This window comes from Bicyclus anynana, chromosome 11, assembly GCF_947172395.1.
Source record: "Bicyclus anynana chromosome 11, ilBicAnyn1.1, whole genome shotgun sequence".
NCBI classification, from domain to species: Eukaryota; Metazoa; Arthropoda; class Insecta; order Lepidoptera; family Nymphalidae; genus Bicyclus; species Bicyclus anynana.
In genome coordinates this window covers 8,245,966-8,270,157 of record NC_069093.1, presented here as the reverse complement: position 1 = coordinate 8,270,157, position 24,192 = coordinate 8,245,966, and the positions used below count along the sequence as shown (strand labels likewise).

The 24,192-nt window shown below is 38.1% G+C and overlaps 1 protein-coding gene across 1 annotated transcript in view; it reads left to right on the top strand.

The window, feature by feature from the left end:
• Window positions 1-24,192, top strand: part of LOC112052057 (kinesin-like protein KIF19) — a 45,790-nt gene that overhangs the window by 14,742 nt on the left and 6,856 nt on the right. The window contains exons 2-8 of the mRNA XM_052884220.1: window positions 3,392-3,460; window positions 4,053-4,163; window positions 4,677-4,862; window positions 19,053-19,178; window positions 22,560-22,675; window positions 23,148-23,321; window positions 23,845-24,010. Of these exons, the coding sequence (XP_052740180.1) occupies window positions 4,053-4,163; window positions 4,677-4,862; window positions 19,053-19,178; window positions 22,560-22,675; window positions 23,148-23,321; window positions 23,845-24,010 (879 nt within the window). The 5' untranslated portion in view covers window positions 3,392-3,460. The remainder of the gene's footprint in view (window positions 1-3,391; window positions 3,461-4,052; window positions 4,164-4,676; window positions 4,863-19,052; window positions 19,179-22,559; window positions 22,676-23,147; window positions 23,322-23,844; window positions 24,011-24,192) is intronic.

Sequence of the window (24,192 nt, the reverse complement as noted above, 5' to 3'; positions counted from 1 at the left end):
TTTCAGTGGGCCGTTAAATTTCTACCCCAAATTAGCTTCTACGCAACGTCACATGCATACGCAATGCTAATTCCTAAACCTTGACATATGGTTTACTTATAAGCTTTCTCTTTTTTTAATTCATATAGTAGTTAAGATACCTTTAGGTAGATTATGAAACACGGCTAAAACTCACGTGATATAAGGTCGGGGCAAGAACCAGCTCATGACTAAGGGCCCCGTATGTGTTTGAAACTATTCGGGCATACTCCGACCTAATATCACGTGAGTTTTAGCCGTGATTCATAATCAATTAATATGAATAACACTCACGATAGTTTAAATTCTAAAATACTTTTAGGTAGTAGATACCCAGAAAACAAATAGGTAGGTACATAAGCATTAGGGAACGATAATCGCTTACTGTGCATGGGTAAATATGATTGCCACATCTTAAAAATTAAAATGGAATTATTTTGTCGTTCCAGGCTTGCCGCTTGATCCACGATGTAATATTCAAATACATGGGTGACGGCGCATGAAAGTTTCATTTGTGGTGATTAGCTGTTACCCCAGCGACCGCTTAAAGGCGAAGGCTATATTTTGATCAACGTTCAGTCCACATGGAAGACCAGAGTTAGCCGCGCGCTCGAGTAAAGCGAGTTCGAATTACACTTTCACTATACAAATTGGATAATTTTCTCTTAGTACAATCATAAACCAATATCTTTATTACTTTAAGTAAGGTTCTACTATTATTATTTTGATTAATTATTCACAAATAGTTAGTTTAACCAATCAGTTTGATAAAAATTAGACCGTCAAAGTTAGTGCGGTAGTATCCTAAGCCTACGTGTAGACATTGGACTTTTTTACGATGACACCGAGTAACTCAACCTCTGATAAATATCAAAGCAGTGGACGTTCTGTTGTCAGTGAGGAAAAATTAATGGTAGGTTCCTAATGTACATTGTCATGTTTCAAATATACCTAATGTTATAAGTTAGACCTAGGTACGTAGCTAATTAGCTCTGCATTCAAAGTTGTAGACGAGTAGATATCCAACCACGAGGTCTAGCTCCAGATCCTATTTCAAGGAAGGGGTGATCCATCGAATAGGTAGGTAGGTTTGCGGCTGGACAGCGTTCGAGAAACTCCTCGACATCTTTTTGTCCGAATTTTCTCAGTGCTTGAAGACGAAAGTTTTTAAACAGTTCCTGATCCGCACTGCGAAGTTATGGAATGCCCTTACAGCTTCCGTTTTCCCTACCATTTACAACGTGGGTATATTCAAGTCAAGAGTAGGTAAATAGGCATCTTCGAGGCAAGCGTGTTCTACCATATCGCTTACTGTCAAGCATGATTGCAGAAAACGCCTATATAATGTTAAAAAAAACAGTGCATGTTGCCAGTGATGACCTGCGGATCCTATACTTGGTCGCTAACTATGGGCCTCAAAAGAAAGCTCAGAGTCACTCAGACCGCGAGCGATAAGGGACTTAAACTCTGAAAATCTCTGTGTTATCGAATCCGAAATGAGGTGATCCGCAAAATAACCTAAGTTACCGACATACGAGCTCAACAAGTCTACAAGCTGAAGTGGCAATGAGCCATGAGCCAATGGCTATTGGGTCCTAAGACGCAGGAAAGCGCTGTGTTAATAATAGTAGATGGGCTGAGGATATCAAGCGGGTTGCAGGGAGGAATTCTAAACCGTGTTGTATAGAAGTCTTCAAGAGAGGTTTATGTAATTAATTATGTTCAGTAGTAGACGTCCATCGACTGTTAATGATGATGATGAGTTAATTATTCTCGGAGTTCTACCAAAGATGTGTTAGGTAGCTAAGCTGAAAGAGGAGACTATAAGCTACGAAAGTAAGAGCAGTACCATAGGTACCTACTACCATACCAGAAAGGGTAGCAAAAGCCTCCCGAGGATTATAAGATAGGTAAGTACCTAAATTACCTAAATACAGCTACATAAGATGGTTCTTAGGATAGGTAAGTAACACAGCTAGATACATAGGTCACTTATAACTACTCGTAAATCTATTAGTGATTACTTAGTACATATAGAATTGTTTACATTTGTTCATTGTATTAGCTTCTACTCGTATGTAGGTACCTAGGTATAAGTGGTAGATATGATGTGTATATGTTTACTAATTACTGCTGATAATCGTACAGCGACCATGAAGAGCGTTAGAGGATAAAACGACCGCAAATTATTTGAACTGCAGTCCACCGGCAGTAGGTACCTATAGCTAGTTAAGAAGGTAGATACTTCAATCACGTGTTTACGAGTGATAACTTGTGTATAACTGGTGTGGTAGGTAATGAAATTGATTCTTTATAGCTGTTAACTTGTAACACGTCTTAGGTACAATAATAACCCCTCATTTGGCACGTCGCTAAATAGATAGGTGTCCTAAGTTTTAAAAAAGCTGCTTCTAACAAAAAGGCACTGAAACGTAAAGCTGCAAATTTTGAATTATAAAGTCATATATAGCCTTTTCCTGTCCAATCAGTAGCAACAGTAGGTACATGTTAAGTAAAACATAATCAAAGATCTGAGCTAAGATTACAGTTAACACATCTTTTAAAAAAAATACCGTTATGTTAAAATGTTAAAGCCGCAACGGCGGAATTTATCAGAAATAATATATCCTAAACAAAATACAAATTAGTGGGTAGGTTAAAATTACTTTTAACTCGACGCTGTTTTGTTATATAAGTGAAATGCACTGTAACATTTGACCTTTAATTTTTTTTAGTACCTATTGTCATTTCAATTTATCGAAAAGACTTATAGGAGCTTAGGACGGGCAAGGATCTAATCGATGGCCTCTCGGTGTAGTGTTCTGTGTAATGTTGTTTTGGACCAACCAACAAGACAATCCTTCCGTCTTCCGTCGTAATCGTATAAAGAAGACGTTAGACATTGGACTTGGCTGCCATATTGATTTAGACCTACATTAAACCTTAGTACACTACTCCACAGAATTTTCTTTCAGTAAAGAAGCGTGATTGAAGCGTGTTGTAGCCGTGATAGCCCAGTGGATATGATCTGACTTCGATTCCGGAGGGTGTAGGTTCGAATCCGGGCATACACCTCCAAGTTATCAGTTGTGTGCATTTTAAGAAATAAATATCACGTGTCTCAAACGGTGAAGGAAAAACATCGTGAGGAAACCGGCATACCAAAGAATTTTCTTAATTCTCTGCGTGTGTGAAGTCTGTCAATCTAATGACTATTGGCCTAACCCCTCTCATTCTGAGAGGAGATTCAAGCTCAGCAGTGAGCCGAATATGCGTTAATAATGATGAAAGACAAGCGTAAGCTCAAGGTATTACGTGTGGATAGTTCAAAGAGGTCAAGGAAAGCAAAATGTAACAGTATGTATGTCTGCAGGTGGCGGTGCGCGTGCGACCGCTGCGCGCCGACGAAGGTCCCCGGATCGTCCACGTGGTCAGCGATAAGGTGACCTCTACATCCATTCTATAGACATCTTAGCGTGGCAATAGAAATGGCAGTTTTAGAACTGCAATTTCCATTAAAGTTTATTATACTTACGTATAGACTGCACCAAACTTCAAGTCTCCTCTGGACACAAGGTTTATGGTTGGTTTTGTTACGATTTCACTCGACCGATTTGAAAATTTCTTTCACCATTTAGCTACATCTTCAGCGAGTAACATAGGCTATAAATATTTTTTATCCCGTATTCCTACGGGATAGCAATGGGCAGAGTACATAATTCGAAGAGCCGATGGCCGTTGGGGTCCCACGAAGCCTAGAGTGGCGAACTCGCACTGGAAAGTGCAGCGTTGGTCGACCTTCCACTTGATGGACCGAGAATATCAAGCGGGTTGCAGGAAGCCGCTGGATGCTGGCGGCTCGAGGCCGTGGTGCTTAGGAAGTCTATACAAGAGGCCTATGTCCAACAGTGGACGTACATAGGTTGATGGTGATGATGATGATTCCTACGGGAACACGCGGCTGAAATCGCGGGGTGTAAGTAGCTAGATGTTTATTTTTAATGCGAGTGTATTTAATTATTTTTTTTAAACAGATGCTGGTGTTGGAAGAAGAGGCGGACAGTCGACGAGACGTGCTACGGCAGCGTCGTCTCAACGACAAGCATTATGTATACGACCGCGTCTTCGGCGAGGAAAGCACACAAGTAAGTACCTACATAATATGGCTCTATTTTTTTAAATAAATTTAGTAATTATTGAATTTTTGTCTTACAATGTTGTGATCAGAAAATTCTTAAGATCTATTAAATTTTTATCATTTTTCATTTTGAATAATTTAAGCGGTACAGTGGTGAGTACGCGAGTGAATGGAATTTCTCAGGTAGGTACAAATTATGAATTACGACTAATTATAATAATTATTGTACGGCTTTGTTATAGTGTTAAAGATGACTAAAAGTCGCAAGCCCTACTCTTCACTCGCGTACTCACCTGTACCGCTCAGAAATGAAGGCATAGTGCTCAGAGTTATTTTCTGATATAGTAACAGCCTTCTAAGCGTTATTCATGTTGGTTCATTTCACATGTAATTTTTATTATTTTATTTTGGCTTGTAGTCTACTACCTATTATTGGATCGGTGTCTTGTTTTCCACCAACCTTTTGTGTAAGACCATTAGCAAAGAAACACATGAAGACTAAAGTTTTTAATCCTACCAGGAAGAAGTTTACGAGGCAGTATGCGCGCCACTAGTCGGTGACACGTTGAAGGGTATAGCAGGCGCCATCTTCGCGTACGGAGCCACCGGGGCCGGCAAGACCCACACGATGACCGGCCTCATGTCCAGGGCTCTCAGCCATCTCTTCACGTCCATCGCAGAGAGCGATTTACCAGACGCCTACGAGGTATGCTTGTCAAACTTCTTGTCCTCTCTGAACACGAGGCGTACGGCTGCATACAAAACAGTTATCAGCAGAGTTCATCATCATCATTATCAACCCATATTCGGCTCACTGCTGAGGTCGAGTCTCCTCTCAGAATGAGAGGGGTTAGGCCAATAGTCCACCACGCTGGCCAATCTGGATTGGCAGACTTCACACACGCAGAGAAATAAGAAAATTCTCTGGTATGTATTTCTTAAATTGCACTCAACTGCAAAGTTATAGGTGCATGCCCCAGACCGGATTCGAACCCACACCCTCCGGAATCGGAGACAGAGGTCATATCCACTGGGCTATCACGGCTCTATCAGAGTTATGGTATGCCAATGACTAGGATAATTAATTGTAAACTGTCATCTTTGTTATTACCTTAATACGTTCGCTGCGGTACTTTACTCTGGTGCGTTACGAGGTTTTTTGACCTCGTACTAAAACTTTACGTGGTGTGGTACGAGGTCTCTCGACCTCGTAATTCTTGAAGAGGCTAGACCTCAATTCAATTGACCTCGTACCACAGCGAACGTGTTAAGAGCTATTAATCCGTATTAATAAGTATTATAAATGTGAAAGTGTGTGTGTCTGTTTGTTTGTCCGTCTTTTAGTTTAGGGGTAGAGTAGAGTAGGAGTAGGATAAGGTAAGGATAGGGAAGAAGTGCACATAAGTCAAAGCGAAGCTTGACCGAGTTCGCTAGTCAAAAATATTATCTACTAGCGGACGCCCGCGATTTCGTCTGCGAAAAATTATGGTAAGCTATTTGTTCAGTCCATTTACTGGATATCGAAAGGGGTAAAAATTAAATGATGTAAGTATCTACAGTTTATTTATTCAGGTCCAGGTGGGGTATACAAAAATGACCAACAAACTTTCTGACAACTATGATTGATATGAATCCACATTCTGCATGCTTTTTAACCGACTTCAAAAAAAAGGAGGAGGTTATCAATTCGTCGGAATCTTTTTTTTGTCGTACCTATTAATTTAAGCCGTTTCATGCTAAGTACATGAAATAACACAATCTGAAAAACCTTTATCTTTATGATATTCTGTCATGGGGTATACATCACCGGGTTAGCACCGCCTTCAAACTGATCAATAGGTAGAATATAATACGATGTTATTTTTCGCTTTTTAGTTTAGTAGGTACGTTTTATGTTTTTGAAGTCGGTTGAATTTTTTTTATTATTTTTTTTTCTGAGTTCAAAACTGTAAACAGAATGCGGTTCTTATACTATGCACAATCAACTCCTTAAGGCGCCTGCACTTATATTTGTAATAATAATATGAGTGGGTAAAAACATATCGTGTGATGCTTGAATCACTTATCGATTTTAGAAAAGTTCGTTGCCTGCACTTACCTTTTTAATCTAATCTAGGTTTCAGTATGTGGATATACTTGTAGTATTTTCACGGTTAACCCTTTGATTGACGTATATATAATCAAAGGGTTAACCCTTGTCAGATGTCATGAATTTTAGTTTCGTTATCCGATACGTAGATATCATAATTCATAATATCGCTGTGTTTGAAACTGATTGGAGATGGCAAATAATGGTAAGCCGCAGTATGTCTTATTGGTCATTTCAATTCGCTCTACTGTTTGTTTTTGTTTGTTTGTTAAAATCTTAGTTACTTACATAAAATATTTTAAATTAATAGATACGAGTATATCTATCTCCTACAGCCAATGATAATTTTACACTATAGATAGGTTACGTCCCTACAAAAACACCGCAAAAAAACTCCACGACTCCACTCGCGACTTCACTGAGCTCACACATGCCCAATTTTGTCCTTAATTCCATTATATATTTATCTATATATAGTTTTAACACTTCCTAAACACAATTCGACAGTGTAGACGATATTTAGGTTTTATTTGTTTAAATAACGTTCGTTGTTTAATAAGCGACTAACTGAACTGAAATTAAGTCAATTTTCCACATTTGTCCGCCTCAGTTTTGATACGCTAGTGCCCCATCTGTAGTAAAAAATATCATTGCCCACATCTACCTAATTTAACACAATACCTATGCGTAGTTACTATAGCAATTTATTATACTAATTTCTCACATTATACTTATAAACACCCAATGCTTTTCTTACATAATACCTTACCTTCAATCTCATACATAATATTTCATATATAGTATAGTGTATCCGGCTAAGCACTGGCGCTATGCAAATCAACAACAGCATTGAGGTCATTTCAAGCTGCAGTCGGTACAAATCACTAAACAAATACACAAATAGTAGGTACCTACATGCGATTATGAATTAGAATATCTATCACGAATATGTGTTATCTATTAAGTAACATGTAATATCTATAATTTTATACATATTGTAAAACAAAGTCCGCAGCGTCTGCCTGTCTGGTTCTTGATAATCTCGCACGTGGTTTTCATGAATAAAGAGGATGACTTTGATTATATAGAAGGATGACTCTCCGCCTGGGAGAGTTAATCGAATCCGCTGCATAGATAGATACGAGAATATCTAACAAAATAATAGTTACTTAAGATATTCATTTTTTATAGATAAAAAAAAATCGGTTGTCTGTAAAGACGGTTTACTGACGATAGTTGAACGTGACAACGTCGAAAATACTGATGGAATGTTTACGTTATTAACCCACTTCAGCTTACTGAGCTCGAGTCTCCTCTCAGAATGAGAAGGGTTAGGCCAATAGTCCACCACGCTGACCCAATGCGGATTGGCAGACTTCACACACGCAGAGAATTAAGAAAATTCTCTGGTATGCAGGTTTCCTCACGATGTTTTCCTTCACCGTTTGAGACGCGTGATATTTAATTTTTTTTTTTAAATGCATACAACTGAAAAGTTGGAGGTGCATGCCCCGGACCGGATTCGAACGTGGGTTCGAATCCGGTCCGATTTTGGTCCTTTGCCTCCGATTCTGGAGGGTGTGGACCCTCCAGAATCGGAGGCAAAGGTCATATCCATATGTTTGAATGTTTGCATTTTTTAAAAGAAAATGTTCGTTTTTCTAAAATAATGTTTAATAATCTTCATAGACCAGAATATACCTACTTTATTTCTTGTAAAAAAAGTTGGCAACCCTAGAGCGAGGGAATGACGCATGACGTCATCTTTTTCGAGTGTGCAACCGGCTCCATCGAATTTTATGACGTTGTCACGTCAAAAAGTCGGCGATGGCATTACCTATATGTATCGAGTACCTGTGTATATTTCAATTTTAAAGGGTAGCTTACTAGGTATACCTATCCGTTCCATCTTCTGATATTTATAGGGTAAGTATACACCGATTTTTTTCCATTCGAAGTCGCGGGCATCTGCTAGTCTTTTAAATGAAAAGAGTGGAGAGTTTACTTATTTACAAAGATACATAAATGATACCTATATATTTTTCGCACGTTTTCTTTATTAGCGTACCTATAGCGAGGTCGTTCTACTCCGTGCCATTCTTATTAATAGCTACAATGAAGAATACCGAAGCTGTAAATTAACGATTCAACATTACTTATTGGACTATTTGATTACTTTTTCAGCAGTCTGTAGTAAGGTACAGCAGCAAAATCCATAAGTACAGGCTGATTCCCGCCGGGCTACCTTTTAAAAATCCATTCATACATATTAATTATTGTAATGAGTATGAGAAACCGAAATTTCTATCAAGCAGTATACATTTGTTTGTCAATAAGACGGCTTACTTTCGTCAAAATTCCTTCCTTCGCCACCGGAACCTACGTAATACGTTCACATCAATGATATTGAATACTGTTAGAGGTGTTACTAGCGCATTAAATATAAGGCGCTCAAAAGCGGAAAATTGTACAAAACTCAAAGCTAGTTGTGGTCAACAACGAACGTTATTTAAACAAAAAAAAAATCAATAAAAAATTCAACCGACTTCAAAAACATAAAACATACTGACTAAACTAAAAAGCGAAAAATAATATCATTCTAAGTTCTATATATCATATTATGTACTAACTGATGATCAGTTTGAAGGCGTTACAGAGCAAACTACTTACAGGTTAGTGCGATTCCGCTCTTTTACACTCGTCGATGAAATACGAGCATTCTCCTATAACACATCTTATTCGAATTTGAACTTAATATTTATGGGATGTCAAAATTAAAATGTCTCTAACAACGAAGTTTTTATTTAAAAGAACGATTTTACAGCGTTGTAACTTTACAGAATGCGGGGGCTGGTTAGATGACAGTTCGTCCATGGTTCATCCAACTTTCCACCTTTTGTAATATACAGAAATTCTGCAACTAACTGAGAGACGGGTTTCCCAATCGATTCATGGGATTGTATCATCATCTTCATTATTGGTGACGTTTTTCATGACGAATCTTACAGAATTCTACAGTTTTTGAACTGTACGCGAACATTTTAAAAATAAATTGCTGTTTACCATAAGAATGCAGGCCACTACTAAAATTATTAATATTTCATGTAAATCGCCTTCGTTACCTTGACGTACCGGAAAAACGTCCTCACATACCTACCTAATACTTATTATGTTATTTTCAACCCCCGCCCCTTACGAGTACGTTCAACTTATAGGCCTAATGATTATAATCAATGATAAGTAAAGTAGGTATTATTTATTGAAAAAGTCCACGTATCTTGTGCCTTTACCGTACCTTCGCATTTTAGTGAAAAAGAATGACCTACCTACACAATCCAATTTCTCCGATAGGAAGACTAGTATTTCGTGGGTAAACCCAAATCGTTAGTTATTATTAATCTATAGGTACTAATAATTTAAAGCTGAAGAGTTTGTTTGTTTGATTGAACGCGCTAATCTCAGGAACTTCTGGTCCGATTTGAAAAATTCTTTCCTTTTAAAATAGCCCACTTATCGAGGAAGGCTATAGGCTATATATTATCTCCGTATTTCTACGGGAACGGGAACCACGTGGGTGAAACCGCGCGGCGTATTACAAATAAGTATTTTAATTAGGTATACAATCGGTTCTCAAATGACGGATATATCGCTGAACATACATTAACGGCCTCCGTGGCGCAGTGGTATGCGCGGAGTATTTAGAAGACTGAGCTCCTGGGATCGAACCCCGGCTGGGCCGATTTTTTTAATTGGTCCAGGTCTGGCTGGTGGGAGGCTTCGGCCGTGGCTAGTTACCTACCGGCAAAGACGTATCGCCAAGCGATTTAGCGTTCCGGTACAATAAGAAAACCAATGTTTGAACAAAGGTGATTCACGATATTTGTCAGGGCAACTTAATTAACAAATCAATCTGTAACCAAAATGAGACCCGTCACCCGATCGGTACCCCTCTCTAACTTCCCACTCTTTACAGAAACAAGTCGTGCCACCTGACGTCATATCCATCTCAGATTACCATTTCCTATACATGTTTATTTTCCGCGTATTCACGACCGATTAAAAAAAAATATTTCAAAGGGTATAATCATTTTCTGAAAGCCTAGCAGGTGACTCAATTCACACTTCATAAACGTAGCACTATGCTCTTTTAGCTTCAAACTTATAATTAACTTGCGACGTTCTTTGTATCCTTTCTTAATTATTAACAAACATATTTAGTATGCAGTTCTTGCTTATAATTACATATTACACACCTATCTTCTGTCTGGTATTAAGTTTAATTCAAACAATTTTATTTATATGCCAGTTTTATTTATGCCTTTTGCCTATTGGAGATTAGCTTAAATTATTTTTTGATCTTTCTACTTGTATCAAGAAGGAGAAAGTTATTTGGACTATTATGGTTTTAGGTACGTGTAGATACCTAATAACTAATCTTCATTTTTGGCCCATTGAAACCATTGGCGTATCTAGGATATTAGGATATGTCGACACCCAATATTAAAATTTCGTTAGCAATATTTGTGGACGCAGACCTCTGAAATGGCTCGACTTTTAAGAAGAAAAGATCTTAATATATTTTTCAAAATCTTATAGGTTTTTCTTTATTATAAGTTGTAATTGTTATTATTTAATATTTTAATGATATTTTGTGTAAAATTATTAGTATTTCGGCGTCCATCATAGAATTTCAAATTGGTAGCCCAGTATCCTAGGGTGGGCACTAGACTATTCCAGGGTGGGCCCGGCCCATCCGCCATATATGATTGAAACAAAGCTACTGGAGCAGAATTATTTTGAAAAAAGAGAACACCATACAACGTCAATAAACGAAACTCAGCAGCAACGTGGCAGCAAAAACATTTAGTCAGGTTGTTCTTTAGGTGGTGCCGATGGGTGTGAAGGGGAACCACCCCCTGACCGAGGCAAGGTCATTGCCTACACTCGCGCCGTGATTGTCACAGGGCAAAGCGCTTTAATAGAGCCATAGTTTATTATCTATGGGAATGAAACATCGCAATGGCATTTAGTAGGTGACTAAAATTCGGCGAATAAGAATTTTACAAGGAAATTACAAGTTGGTACGATTTGCATAGGTTAATACGTAAGTAGTAAGTACCTACTTTCTTGAAAATATTTTACGTTTTTTGTGAAAACGGCTGTATATTTTTTACGTTAACTTAGAAATCGCTTTTTTACAGTTTCAAGGGACTTCTAGACCTGATAAATGGAAATATAACCCGTATGCGTATGGTTTTATTTTTTTTGATACCTCCACGCATTTTCGAAACGAAACGAAAAGTAGAAAGGTCCGTCTGTCTTATTAGACAAGTGATAAACAAGGTGTTTATCATATAACAAGGTAACTTTGAGTTACGGAGACCTAAAATTTGTCCAAAATAAAATCCATTCTGAATACGAACGAAGTCGTGGATGTTCATTAGTCTTTGTTAGCGTAAGGACCTAGACAGCTAAGTTGTTGTTGTGAATCGGTAAACAAGGATAATGTGTATGGGTACACACAAGATATTGACATATCCAATAAGCAATGACATTGATTACCGAGTACCTACAGTTAGCTACAAAGAAATTATTATCAACGGTAATACCTATGGAGTTTTAGTTTTAGAGCTAATGATGGTAGAGACTAAAATTGCCCGCCAAATAAAAAAAAAACGGAGTAAATTCTTGAAATTATAGTGCAATTATTGGAATACCTGAGTTTAATACTTATAGTATAGGTAGTAATGTGTCTACAAACACAAAATAATTTAAACAAATAATAATTAAAACGCATGTTTTTTCATTTTAATTAAATCTCTACTTTCATTAGCCAAACTCTAGGAGGCTTTGTGGCAGAGGGAGATCAAAGGGAGAGGGAGGGCAAAGTAGGTTGTACCTACGTCATTCAGCTGCCCAGCATTATAGTTGCTTCGGTCTAAAGCAGTTCCTTGTGAATTGTCAGTCTTATGAAGTTTAACACCAATGCTTGAAGATGTGGCTGAGTTTGTTGTGGGCTCTTCTCGGTGAATTTGGAACCCTCGTACTTTAATTTTAAGCTTACATTACATAACATGACGTTTCAAGAATGCTTGTAAACCAAGCCTAATTGAAATAAATGAATTTTGAGTTTGAGTATGAGTTTTATAACATTTAGGATATTGTTCTTATAAAGTGTGCCCTGTACGGTAATGGTCGATGTCGATGAAAAGTAGTACCTTCACTCTACCTATAATAGGTATGTAGCAGGGGCGATGGTTGGTAACAACCCGATTCCTAACGGGTTACCTTTTCAAAATCCACTAGTTTTACGGATGTTAATAATTTAACGTACTCAAAAAACACATTCAGACTAATAAGCAAGTTACCTACTAGAAAATTTCATTCTTCGCTACTGGTATGTAGTGGATGTAGTCACGATCAATTCGTCCAAAAAGTTTGCCCTTCATAGGTCCATAGGTCATAGGACAGATAGACTATGAAATAACCAATAAAGGTTGCAGCTGTTCCACTTGTGGTGCGGAACGCTAAAACCAAACGAATTAATATTTTATATTAAATGCACATGTTATACCTACGTAGGTCCAATCCAAAGTAAGATCTTATGACGTCAAAGGGGCTTAAGGTTGGTAAAATATTCATGGTCATTTTCCTCACACGTTTCGCTCTATTAATGTCACGCACGAACTTGACTTGACACCTTTCAACTTGGAGGGTTGAATATTAAAGTGAAATTCTTAACTTCAATGCTAAATTCTGATGTACTAATTACTACCGAGTGGAATACATCAGTAGTAGAACTTTGAATAAGTAAGGAAAGGTACTTACAAGAAAAGCCATGGAAAATTATATGAGTTACCTATTCTATGAAATATTTATACTCAAACTATATATTTTTATATCTTTAGGTACGTGCATCTTTTTTAAATGAAAATTCAATAACAGGAGAGGTTCAAATCCTAAGGATTTTCCGAATTTCACGCTGTTCTATTTTTAAATATCTACAAAATATGTAATTAAGTTCTTTAACTCTGTGCTAAGTCTTGTTTTGTATTTGATTTGGCTTTTGTTTTAATCACGGTTAAAAGAAAAGCGTTAGCTTTAGAGTTTTCTATTCTGTGGTTTTAATTCTCCCACTCCTAAATTAAAATGGCTACCAATCCGGCCCGTAAAAACTAACACGCTCTTTCTCTTTTATTTTCAATTTTATATGTAGGTATAATCCTCGATCGCCACCATTTTTTTTTATTCTTTACAAGTTAGCCCTTGACTACAATCTCACCTGATGGTAAGTGATGATGCAATCTAAGATGGAAGCGGGCTAATCTGTTAGGAGGAGGATGAAAATCCATACCACTTTCGGTTTCTACACGACATCGTACCGTAACTGCCGGAACGCTAAATCGTTTTTGTTGGTAGGCTGTAACTAGCCACGGACGAAGCCTCCACCAGCTAGATCTCGACCAATTAATAAAATCCTCAATCGGCCCTGCCGGGGATTGAACCCAGCACCTCCGTCTATATCCTCCTAATACCTTGGTCTCTTTAGTCTAAAATATAATCCTACTAATATTATTCACGCGAAAGTTTGTAAGGATTTTTGTATGTTTGGATGTTTGTTACTCTTTAACGCCGCCACTACTCAAGCGATTTGGCTGAAGTTTGGAATAGATTTTACTCTGGATTAACACATAGGCTGCTTTTTATCCCGGAAAAATCCATGGTTCTCGCGGGTTTTGTGAAATACTGAATTTCACGCGGACGAAGTCGCGGGCGACCGCTAGTTGTAATATATATATCCGTTTTGTGCCCCTAAAGTCTTCGGCTATTATAAGTACCATACTATATAAATCACCTTGGCCTGAATTTATAATAAGTATTTATAATTGCTCTTAAAATAACTAAAATGTATAAAATGCAGAATACGCTCTCATTTGGCCCACTTATTGTTGTTATATGAGTTCAGGGTTGGTCTAATACAATTTTATTAATGTGTAACCTAATTTAAAGAAATATTGCGCCAGGGTCAGTGCCTCGACAATGTTCCGTCAAGGACGGATTGGGGAAATTGCGTTACTAAGAGTAATTCTATCGATGAATCCCTACAATTTATACGAATTTAATTTGTACTAAAGCGTTCATGTTTACTTTACAGTTCGTGCGGATTAACTTGACACCTAGCTCGATGTTAGTACTACGTTTGTATGGATGTGTTTGGTAGCCACGTGGTATTTAAATGCGCACGGGTTGTACATCTGCAACTTTGTATCAACATCTTTACGTCAAAGTGAATTGACCGGCTGGTCTCTGTTCAAATTTTACGATGTCAGTATTGTCACTGCAATGATTTCATTGAACCTACATTTTTATAAAACTTCATGTGCGACACTCCTTTTATCAAGTCGCACATATGTGTATCTACCTATTAGATATATTACCTACGTATTAAGTAATTTCTCTATGTTTATCTTGGAGTATTGTGAGCTGCCTACGAGACGAACTCTTCAGGTATCTACCCGAACTCTGTTTTTCCCCCACAATAGATAGAATGGATAGCGCCTATCTATTAGAGTGTAGATGCTTGTATAAGTAAGTGTGATATTATATTATGTAGATTGTGATAAGATTACTAACTTATTAAACTGATAAAATTTAAATGCATCGTCGTACGGCGTACCTTATCTTACGTATATAGAATATAAATACTTGTATATAAAACAGTCGGGTTTGGTACATATATTCTAACGTTATAAAGAGGTAAAGTTTGTAGTGTTGTTTTGGATGAGCTTTGGATCTACTGAACCGATTTTGAAAATACTTTTCCACCACCACTTTTATACCACTCGACAGTAAAGTTCCTTGTGGACTAAGGAACCCTAAAAATGGTTATGTTATGTTTACAGTCTTGTAGATACAGTCTAGTTTTTAGGTTGCTTTTTATTCCAATACTATTATGAAAATTAGATTTGGAGAAACTTATTTATCACTCCTCATCATACCTACTTACTTAGTTTCAATCTTAGATATTTTCGTAGGGGTTATATTTTATTAAAAATCATTATTTGTTTTACTTAAAAACCTTAATTTGCAACCATACAACACACAAAACAATATAGGAGCAATTAAAAAACTAAAATTCACTGATTCAAAAGATGATAATTTAATAGATACTTGCATTTGTAGGTAATTTTATAGAACAATCTATAAATACTTACAGAGATATGTTTTTAGCGTGTTAATTAGGAAAATGAGGATATCCCGAAAATTTGCGAATTATATAAGACTTTGGATTTTGAAAAACTAGAAGTGTTTTGAACTAATGCCGCAAAAAAATACTATTTCCGTAATTAACGAAGCACCTATAGTTTTCTATTAGGCGTTTTTGTAAAAATAGTTTTTGTTCGGGTTGTTTTTTGTTTCACTGTGCTTGTCTTGGCTAGCTGATTTATAAGGGTAGCGTTGGCTATCTAAATCTGATAATATTCTGCGCAACGATAACTTGACTGCATTTTCACCGCATTATAAATATTCATTTGCGGCGTGGCAAGTATGAGTAGCTATTAATTGTTATCCAATGAAGAATAATCATAAACTATTTTAAATATTGGATAGAAGCAGGCGTTACTTTGCGGAAGTTCATCATGATTATATAATGATTTATTTATTTTGCTATCATCCTCAGGAGATGTTGACTCTACAACGTGCAATTGCACGTTGTAGAGTCAACATCTCCTGAGGATGCTCCGGTGTTGGGGTGAAACGTACGTAGAGAGTATTTTGTCGGACCTGGGTGACGTTGTCGCATGGGTTCGCCGAATTTTCGCGGATGATAGCAAAATAAATAAATCATTATATAATCATAAACTAAACTGGTGCAAGATTGGTTGTAAGTGTAACTTATAAGTTACATTGTATTTTTGTTCGAACTCAGGAAGTTGGTTTGGCTTTTGATTTAGTACAGCAAAAGCCTTTGCGTATTAACTAAAGGGTCGTAAGCACAGGAAAAACGCGATGTTAATAAAGTGATTTTTATTTTCTATCACTATTCAATTGAATTGATTTGTTTTTAAATATTTATAAGGTTATGTTTATCAATAAATCGGTAATAGTGTTCATTATTTATTTATTTATTTTATACACATACCTACTAGCGGACCCGGTCAAGCTTCGTTTTGACATAAGTTCACTTACTCTCTATCCCTACTCTACCCTTCTATACCTCTACCTCTACCCTACCCCTACCCTACCCCTACCGCTTGACTCTTTAACGTTTGTATGGGAAATAGAAAAGGGCAGTTTTTAGGGTTTTCCCGGAAATTATTTGATTTTTTCTCACCTTTTAAACCTTCCCTATACCTCCACGAACATTTCCAGACCAAGATAAGATAAATCCGTTAAACCGTTCTCGAGTTTTAGCGAGACTAACAAACAGCAATTCATTTTTATATATATAGATACTATAAACATTACAGGCTTAACCTAATGTGTTTATATAAACTATCTATAATTACTGCATTACCTGTACGTATCTGCTAAAAGTCCTGTGAAATTCAGCAGGCGAGGAGAAAAACAAATCTAAGCCCGGATCCCACTCCAATACCCCGCTTAGCAAAGCCAACGCGCGAACAAGAGGTGACTCGCGGGTTTGCACCAACCTACATGCTGGAAAAGTAAACAGCTTCATTTTGCGTGACCTTTTTTGTGTTACCCACATTCCGACAAGGGCCCACTACCAATGCGGTGCCCATTGCGGTGCCCAACTGAGAATTCCCAAGGAGGTTTGTAGTCAGGCAGGCGGCCGGTCATAAAATCACTAGCCAAAACTAATATGTCAAAACAAAAAAATGACATATTTATCCGACCCCACTTAAGTGGGATAAGGAAAAGGAGATGATGATGATGTTTATTAATAAATCGTTGTTTTCTATTACTTGCAGAGGAAAAAATAATAATTATTAAAAAAAACATAGCGAAAGCCACGAAACAGTAGTTAATAACGAATACAAGTAGTACCAGTCGCGAGTCTACTGGCCCGAGCGGAAAGCTTTCATAAATAAGCTTAGCGTTAACATTTAGTTTCTATTTTCTTACTAGAAAAGTCTACGGAACTGACCTTTAGCTAAACATGCTGTTAGAAAATTATTTCTTGATCGCGTACTTACACTAATGTCTGTAATGGGGTAAATTGTAAAATAATGGTTACGTTTTAATATTGCAACGAACAAGGGTAGTGTGATCATTAGTCACCGGTCGTTAGTTGACACATTTTTACATGCATACGTGCCCACCCCTATTGATTCAGTATTTTCAATGTTCCTAGAGTAAACGTCAATTTGAGGTACGTTCGAGCTTCCTTGAACACCATATTAATGTTTAACATGTCGTAGGCTAATGTGTTTTTTATGTACGAGTTCAATATGAACATTCCTGATGATGTTTTTCTACGAATAAAAAATTCTAGTTCAAGGGTTTATTGTACTTTACAAATATGAAAAACTACAGTATGTCCGAAAGTTTGTCCGACTTTTTCACAAATCTCGCGGTAACCATGATTTTTTCCAGGATAAAAAGTAGTCTATTTGTTAATTCAGGAGACAGGACTTAATCGACAAGTATCTTCATTGCAAAGGAGATGGTCCATTTCAGGTCCACTCTTGTACCCCGTATCATTAAAATTTAAAAAATACAACGATTTTATTAAAAATTATTAAAGTGAATAAATCTAACTAAATAAAAAGCAATAAATAAAATAAAAACCCAAGTTTTTGAGATAGATCAAGATGGCGCCCATAGAGCAACTATGACATGACAATTGACAGCAAACGTCAAATCGATTACTGTGATGAAAACGTCATCAATCCGCCATTATTACCCATATAGTTGCAATACTTGGGAGACAATGAATATTATTTCGTAAGAATCAAAGTAAATTCGTAGATTTGTATAATCAAAAATAGTTGAAAAAAATATCTTCTTTTATTTCCGCTAGAGTACAATGACTGGACCTGGGCTCCATACAATTTTGGACCATCTTTAGCTAATTTCAGTCTAATTAGCGTGAAAAAGTAACAAACATCCATTCGATTTCGCTTAAAAATACTTGTAATCGATCGTATCGATTGAAAGTATTCCTAGGCTGATAATATAATAATAGATAATTTTGACGCCGAAATAAGTGTTCTTGGTCACGCAGAACACATAAAATATAACATAATATTAAGTGTTAGTTGAATAGTATCTACAAAATACTCAACCATGAATCATCATCATCATTATCAACCCATATTCGGCTCTCTGCTGAGCTCGAGTCTCCTCTCAGAATGAGAGGGGTTAGGCCAATAGTCCACCACGCTGGCCGAATGGAAAATTCTCTGGCATGCAGGTTTTATCACGATGTTTTTCCTTCACCGTTTGAGACACGTGATTTTTAACTTCTAAAAATGCACACAACTGCAAAGTTGGAGGTGCATGCCCCGCACCGGATTTGAACCCACACCCTCCGGATTCGGAGGTAGAGGTCTCATATCCACTGGGCTACCACGGCTCTGCATTTGTATATGTTACGAATATTATCAGTTTTCTGAATTATAAGTATACTAGTAGACACCGGTTACACCCTCGTGGTTCCCATTCCCGTAGGAATATGGGGACCTATAATAAGGGGGGATAGCCTTTAACCTTCCTTAATAAAAGGGCTATCTAACACTGAAATAATTTTTCAAATCGGACCAGTAGTTCCTGAGATTAGTGTGTTCAAACAAATAAAGTCTTCAGCTTTATAATATTAGTACACATTATTTGTTTCAGGTGAAAATGTCCTACATAGAGATCTACAACGAAAATATCCGTGACTTATTAAACCCCAGTTTGGGGCCGTTAGAACTTCGCGACGAAGGGGGAAACGGTCCGCCAGTTGTTTCAGGATTAAGCGAGGTAAATGTTTTACTTTAACACGTTCAATGCGGCAGGGATTTTTCTATTATTTCCGTTCCTGCGGTACCAGGTGTAAAAGGCCCGGAGGTAAAACTACCATTATGGCGGTACCGGGCGTTTTACACTCAGTATCGCTATAGAAACTAAAATCCTGTTTTTTGCTTCAAATCCAATTATTTATGGATTTTTTGCTTTGAATATCATAAATGATGAATTGATTGACATAAATCTAAAGGCGTACGTAAACAGCCCTTTTAGTTTTGAATATATAGCAATAATAAAATACAGGGTTTTATGCACCTGGTGCCGCACTGAACACAGGAAGATTTGTGCATATTCTAGGGATGTAAAGTAATAATATCGATAGTTTTAATTAAATTTTAATGTAAAAACTTTACAGTTTAATGTTTCTCATTAAAACAGTCCAAACAAAAGATTTATCTTACATGCAACACTTTCTTCACAATTCTTCTTCTTTGAACCCTTCACCAGATGATGCTTGTTAGCTTTTGGTACCGGTTCTGGAACGATAACTTTGTGTGGTTTGTGGTGTAGTGTAGTATGCGTGCCTGCTTGTGAATATGTATAGCTATGTTTGTATGTTTGTTTGCGTTTATATTTGTGTATGCATGTATGTATGTATGGATGTATGTATGTTTGTATGAATTATGAATATTTGTATGAATGTTTGTTGTGTGAGTGTTTTTGTCGTCAGTTACATTGAATATTTACCTGTATTATTGTCAACGTCCTTTTCTGATAGAGCTGCGATAACTTTTTCCACTAATTGGAGCTTTGGTATTTTATTCCCATCATTAATTGAATTATAAATGGATCATTTCTTCTTCTTCTTCTTCTTATTCCCGGGCCCTTTCCGCACTTGGTCACTTGGGTTGGCCGTTGTACCCTCCAGGCATTAACAAGAGCTGTCCCAAATAACAACTCCAGTATTACTTTCCTCCACCATTTCACTCATTTTTAGATTGTTAGAAACAACACAATAATATTGTTTTGTTTGTATTATTAACAGAAGAATAGGTAGGTACCTAAAATATAACAACTTATATTTATTTAGTTAAATAGCGTTAAAGACTTACCTGTCTCTGATTAATTAATCCATCATCACTGTCGTACTTCAAATTAATTTTATTGTGACATCGCTTCGCCATGTTGTCAACGACGCGTGCGTTTTATCGAATGCGTTCATAACACTGGCCGCGCGGAGCTAGCGCAGGGTGCGGTACAAGGTGCGTGGAGTACAAGATAGATTTGACCTGGTCCCGCACTGTGATTAAAACTCTATATCTTCAGTGCGCTACCAGGTCAAAAAAACCTGGTATTAAGGTAGGTACACCATTGGACTCTAATATAATAACACATCATAGATATACATCCGTCTCTTTCGTCCACCGAACCAAATTAAAGTTATGTCTTTCGCAAGATAGAGAAGTCTATACTTTTCATAGCCGCACTGCAAGCGAGATACGAACCAGGTATTTTCGATCTGGTTTCGCACTCAACGTGTTAATCATTATCAACCCATATTCAGCTCACTGCTGAGCTCGAGTCTCCTCTCAGAATGAGAAGGGTTAGGCAAATAGTCCACCACGCTGGCCCAATGCGGATTGGCAGACTTCACACACGCAGAGAATTAAGAAAATTCTCTGGTGTGCCGGTTTCCTCACGATGTTTTCCTTCACCGTTTGAGACATGTGATATTCAATTTATTAAAATGCACACAAATGAAAAGTTGGAGGTGCTTGCCCCGGACCGGATTAGAACCCACACCCTCCGGAATCGGACGCAGAGGTCATATCCACTGGGCTAGCACGGTTTTTACTTATTCTCCTTTATTTATTTAGTCCAGGGAAGCGTATCGCTACGATAGCGTGACGTTATAAATAGCGTGGGGCATTACGTTTATGTACATCACATATCACGTAACACGATACGGAAGGCTTTAAAGCGATGTTATTTTACGTGTACATATAGAGAGATAGATAGAAAAAAAAATAAGATTTCACATGGCTAATTTGTTCAAGAGAGAGATTGGTTGAGAGCCGTGACAGCTCAGGATATAACCTCTGCCTCCGTTCCGTGGCATGCACCTCCAACTTTTCAGTTGTGTGCATTTTAAGAATTTAAATATCACTCGTCTCAAACGGTCAAGGAAAAACATCGTGAGGAGACTTGTATACCAGAGAATTTTCTTAATTCTCTGTGTATGTGAAGTCTGCTTATCCGCATTGGGCCAGCGTGGTGGACTAGTGGCCGAACAACTCTCATTCTGCTAGGAGATTCGAGCTCAGCAGTGGCCGAATATGGGTTGATAATGATGAATTTGTTCAAAATAGTGAATAATGTAAACTGAATCAGTGGTCCAATGATAAGCCTATGTGGATTCTAGTTCAGGGTCAGACTTTGATATATTGAGCGTTTCTCTCTTCCAACAAATTGTCAGTAAAAAATCTCAGTCCGGAGTTGGTAAGTAGATGAAAATACACCTTTGCTCTTGGGAGTTCTCCGGACTGAGATTTTTTACTGACAATTTGTTGGAAGAGAGAAACGCTCAATATGGCTTGACGTGTTCACGTCAAGCCATCGGTCCCGGTTAATATCATTGGTTCGTTCGGTTTTGACGTGATATCGTCTTAAAAACCGACGAAAACACCGGCAGCACGCACGACACAGTGTCCCTTTTCACTACATAAAAATTTACCTTTGAGTTAGTTTTGCTATCCAGATTAATAGTAAACTGTATTTTTGGCCCTAAATAGCGGGATTATTGCGTATTGATTAACACTTTGACGGCCTCCGTGGCGCAGTGGTATGCGCGGTGGATTTACAAGACGAAAGTTCGATCCCCGGCTGGGCCGATTTAGATTGTCTAATTGGTCCAGAGTGGTCCTGATGCCTCCCACCGGCCAGATCTGGACCAACTAAGACAATCTTCGGCCGAGGCTAATTACCACGGTACCGGCAAAGACGCACAAAGCGATTTAGCGTTCCGGTACGATGCCGTGTAAAAACATATAGGGGTGTGGATTTTCATCCTCCTCCTAATAAGTTAGCCCACTTCCATCTTAGATAGCATCATCATCACTTACCATCAAGTGAGATTATAGTCAAGTTCTAACTTGTAAAGAATCTAGCGGGCACAGAGTTCGCGCAAAGTCAGTACAAGAAAAAGGTTCGTGGAACGGTGTAGTTTAGTAACACGATAATAGATGGCGCAAAAATTAATCGAACTGTTTGATGATCGATATATTGATGATGGGCAATTATTTTTTATGACGTTATCACCTAAAATTATCGCCCACAGCTACCAATATCTGATTTCCTTTGCTAGATTTATTATCTTTTCTGTAATGGTTCTGTCAGGTACGCGCGACAGATGCCGCTCACGTGGCCGAGCTGTTGGCTAGAGGAGATCGCGCTCGCACTGCGGAAGCCACTCACGCGAACCAGCAGTCGTCACGTGGACACGCTTTACTGAGGTCTGTCTTTAACGTCTTTTCATTTAACTCTGTTGGTTATCGCAAGGACTAGCAGATTTATTCGCGTAATAAAAATTTACTAGCCGCTTGTTAGAAAGTTTATTCGTAAGCCTTTGCTATGGTGCTTGTGTGAAGACACAAAAACGAGACGCTTTCGACCACAAGACTGTAAATAAAATTTCTTTTAAAAATAAAAATAAAAAAAAAACAAAGCGCCATCTATGAGCTTCTGGCATAACTGCATCGCAACAGGTTCTTGAAGTGTACAAAAAGGGATTGTTTCAAAGTTCTCTAATATCGCCATCTATTGGTAGTTTAAAATAACAAATGCTGAATCACTACGCCTGTAGACGGCAGCACGCAATGCACTATTACCTACGCCTTTCGTAACACATTCACACACTTATTCTTCAAGCCAAACGTGTGTAAAAGAAGTTTTACTTCAATAGTATTGAACTTTCATTTGTTGTAGTGTATCAGTGAGCAAGTCGGTGTCTCAGGGAGTTCAGCGCGGTAGACTGTTCCTCATCGACCTGGCCGGCTCGGAGCGGGCCGGGCTACGCGCGCGCAGGCTGGAGGGCGCGCACATCAACCGCTCCCTGCTCGCACTGGGCAACTGCATCATGGCTCTGTCCGGGGGCGCCAGGTGCAGTATACTTGTGTAGAGCAAGTCGGTGTCTGAGCCCAATGCCATACAAAGCTTTCGCTTGGCTGTTGGATCAGAATTGGATATAGAGGACTTGGATATTGAGGAATCCTTAAAACAGCGCGTATTGTGGGGACGTTCTTCACTTCGGTCTTTACGAGTACCAACTTAAAATTCGACTTTACATCAATTGATAGTTTGTGCGGCATTGCAGCCAAATATTTAAAGGCGTTTCAGTATTCTATTATAATATTTACCTTCTGTAGGGACTTCCAAACACTACGGTTCTCATCCGCTTGCAGCGGCTTCTTGCGACGAGTGATATCATCAGTCCACTTAGTGGGATCCAGTACCTTCATCAAAGTTCAAACTGCACACCTTGCCAATTGCTACTTTAGCTTTAAACCTTATTGAACTATGTCGGTAACTTTGATTGCAATTGAAGTCCTAATTTTTCGATTATTATCAGTTCGCTTTTACGCTGACTGACTCAACTATTTATATAATGACCATTACTATCCAGGTACGTGAACTACAGGGATTCGAAGCTGACGCGTCTGCTGCGCGAGGTGCTAGGCGGGCGCTGTCGCACCGCCATGGTGGCGCACGTGTCGCCCGCCGCGCCGCACCGCGATACCACGCGCTCCACCCTGCACTACGCGCAACGAGCCTCCAACATCACTAACAAAGTTAGTAGTAGCCAGTAGCCATCAATACACAGATGCGTGAACTACCGCTACTCGAAACTGACATTGAATAGATAACAGACAAAATTCCAACCATTTTTTTCAAGGCTTCTTTTCGCTAGACGTGGGTAGTAAGTTGATGAATGAGGCATGAAAAGTGTAATCAGGCGAGGCTTTTAAGTTGT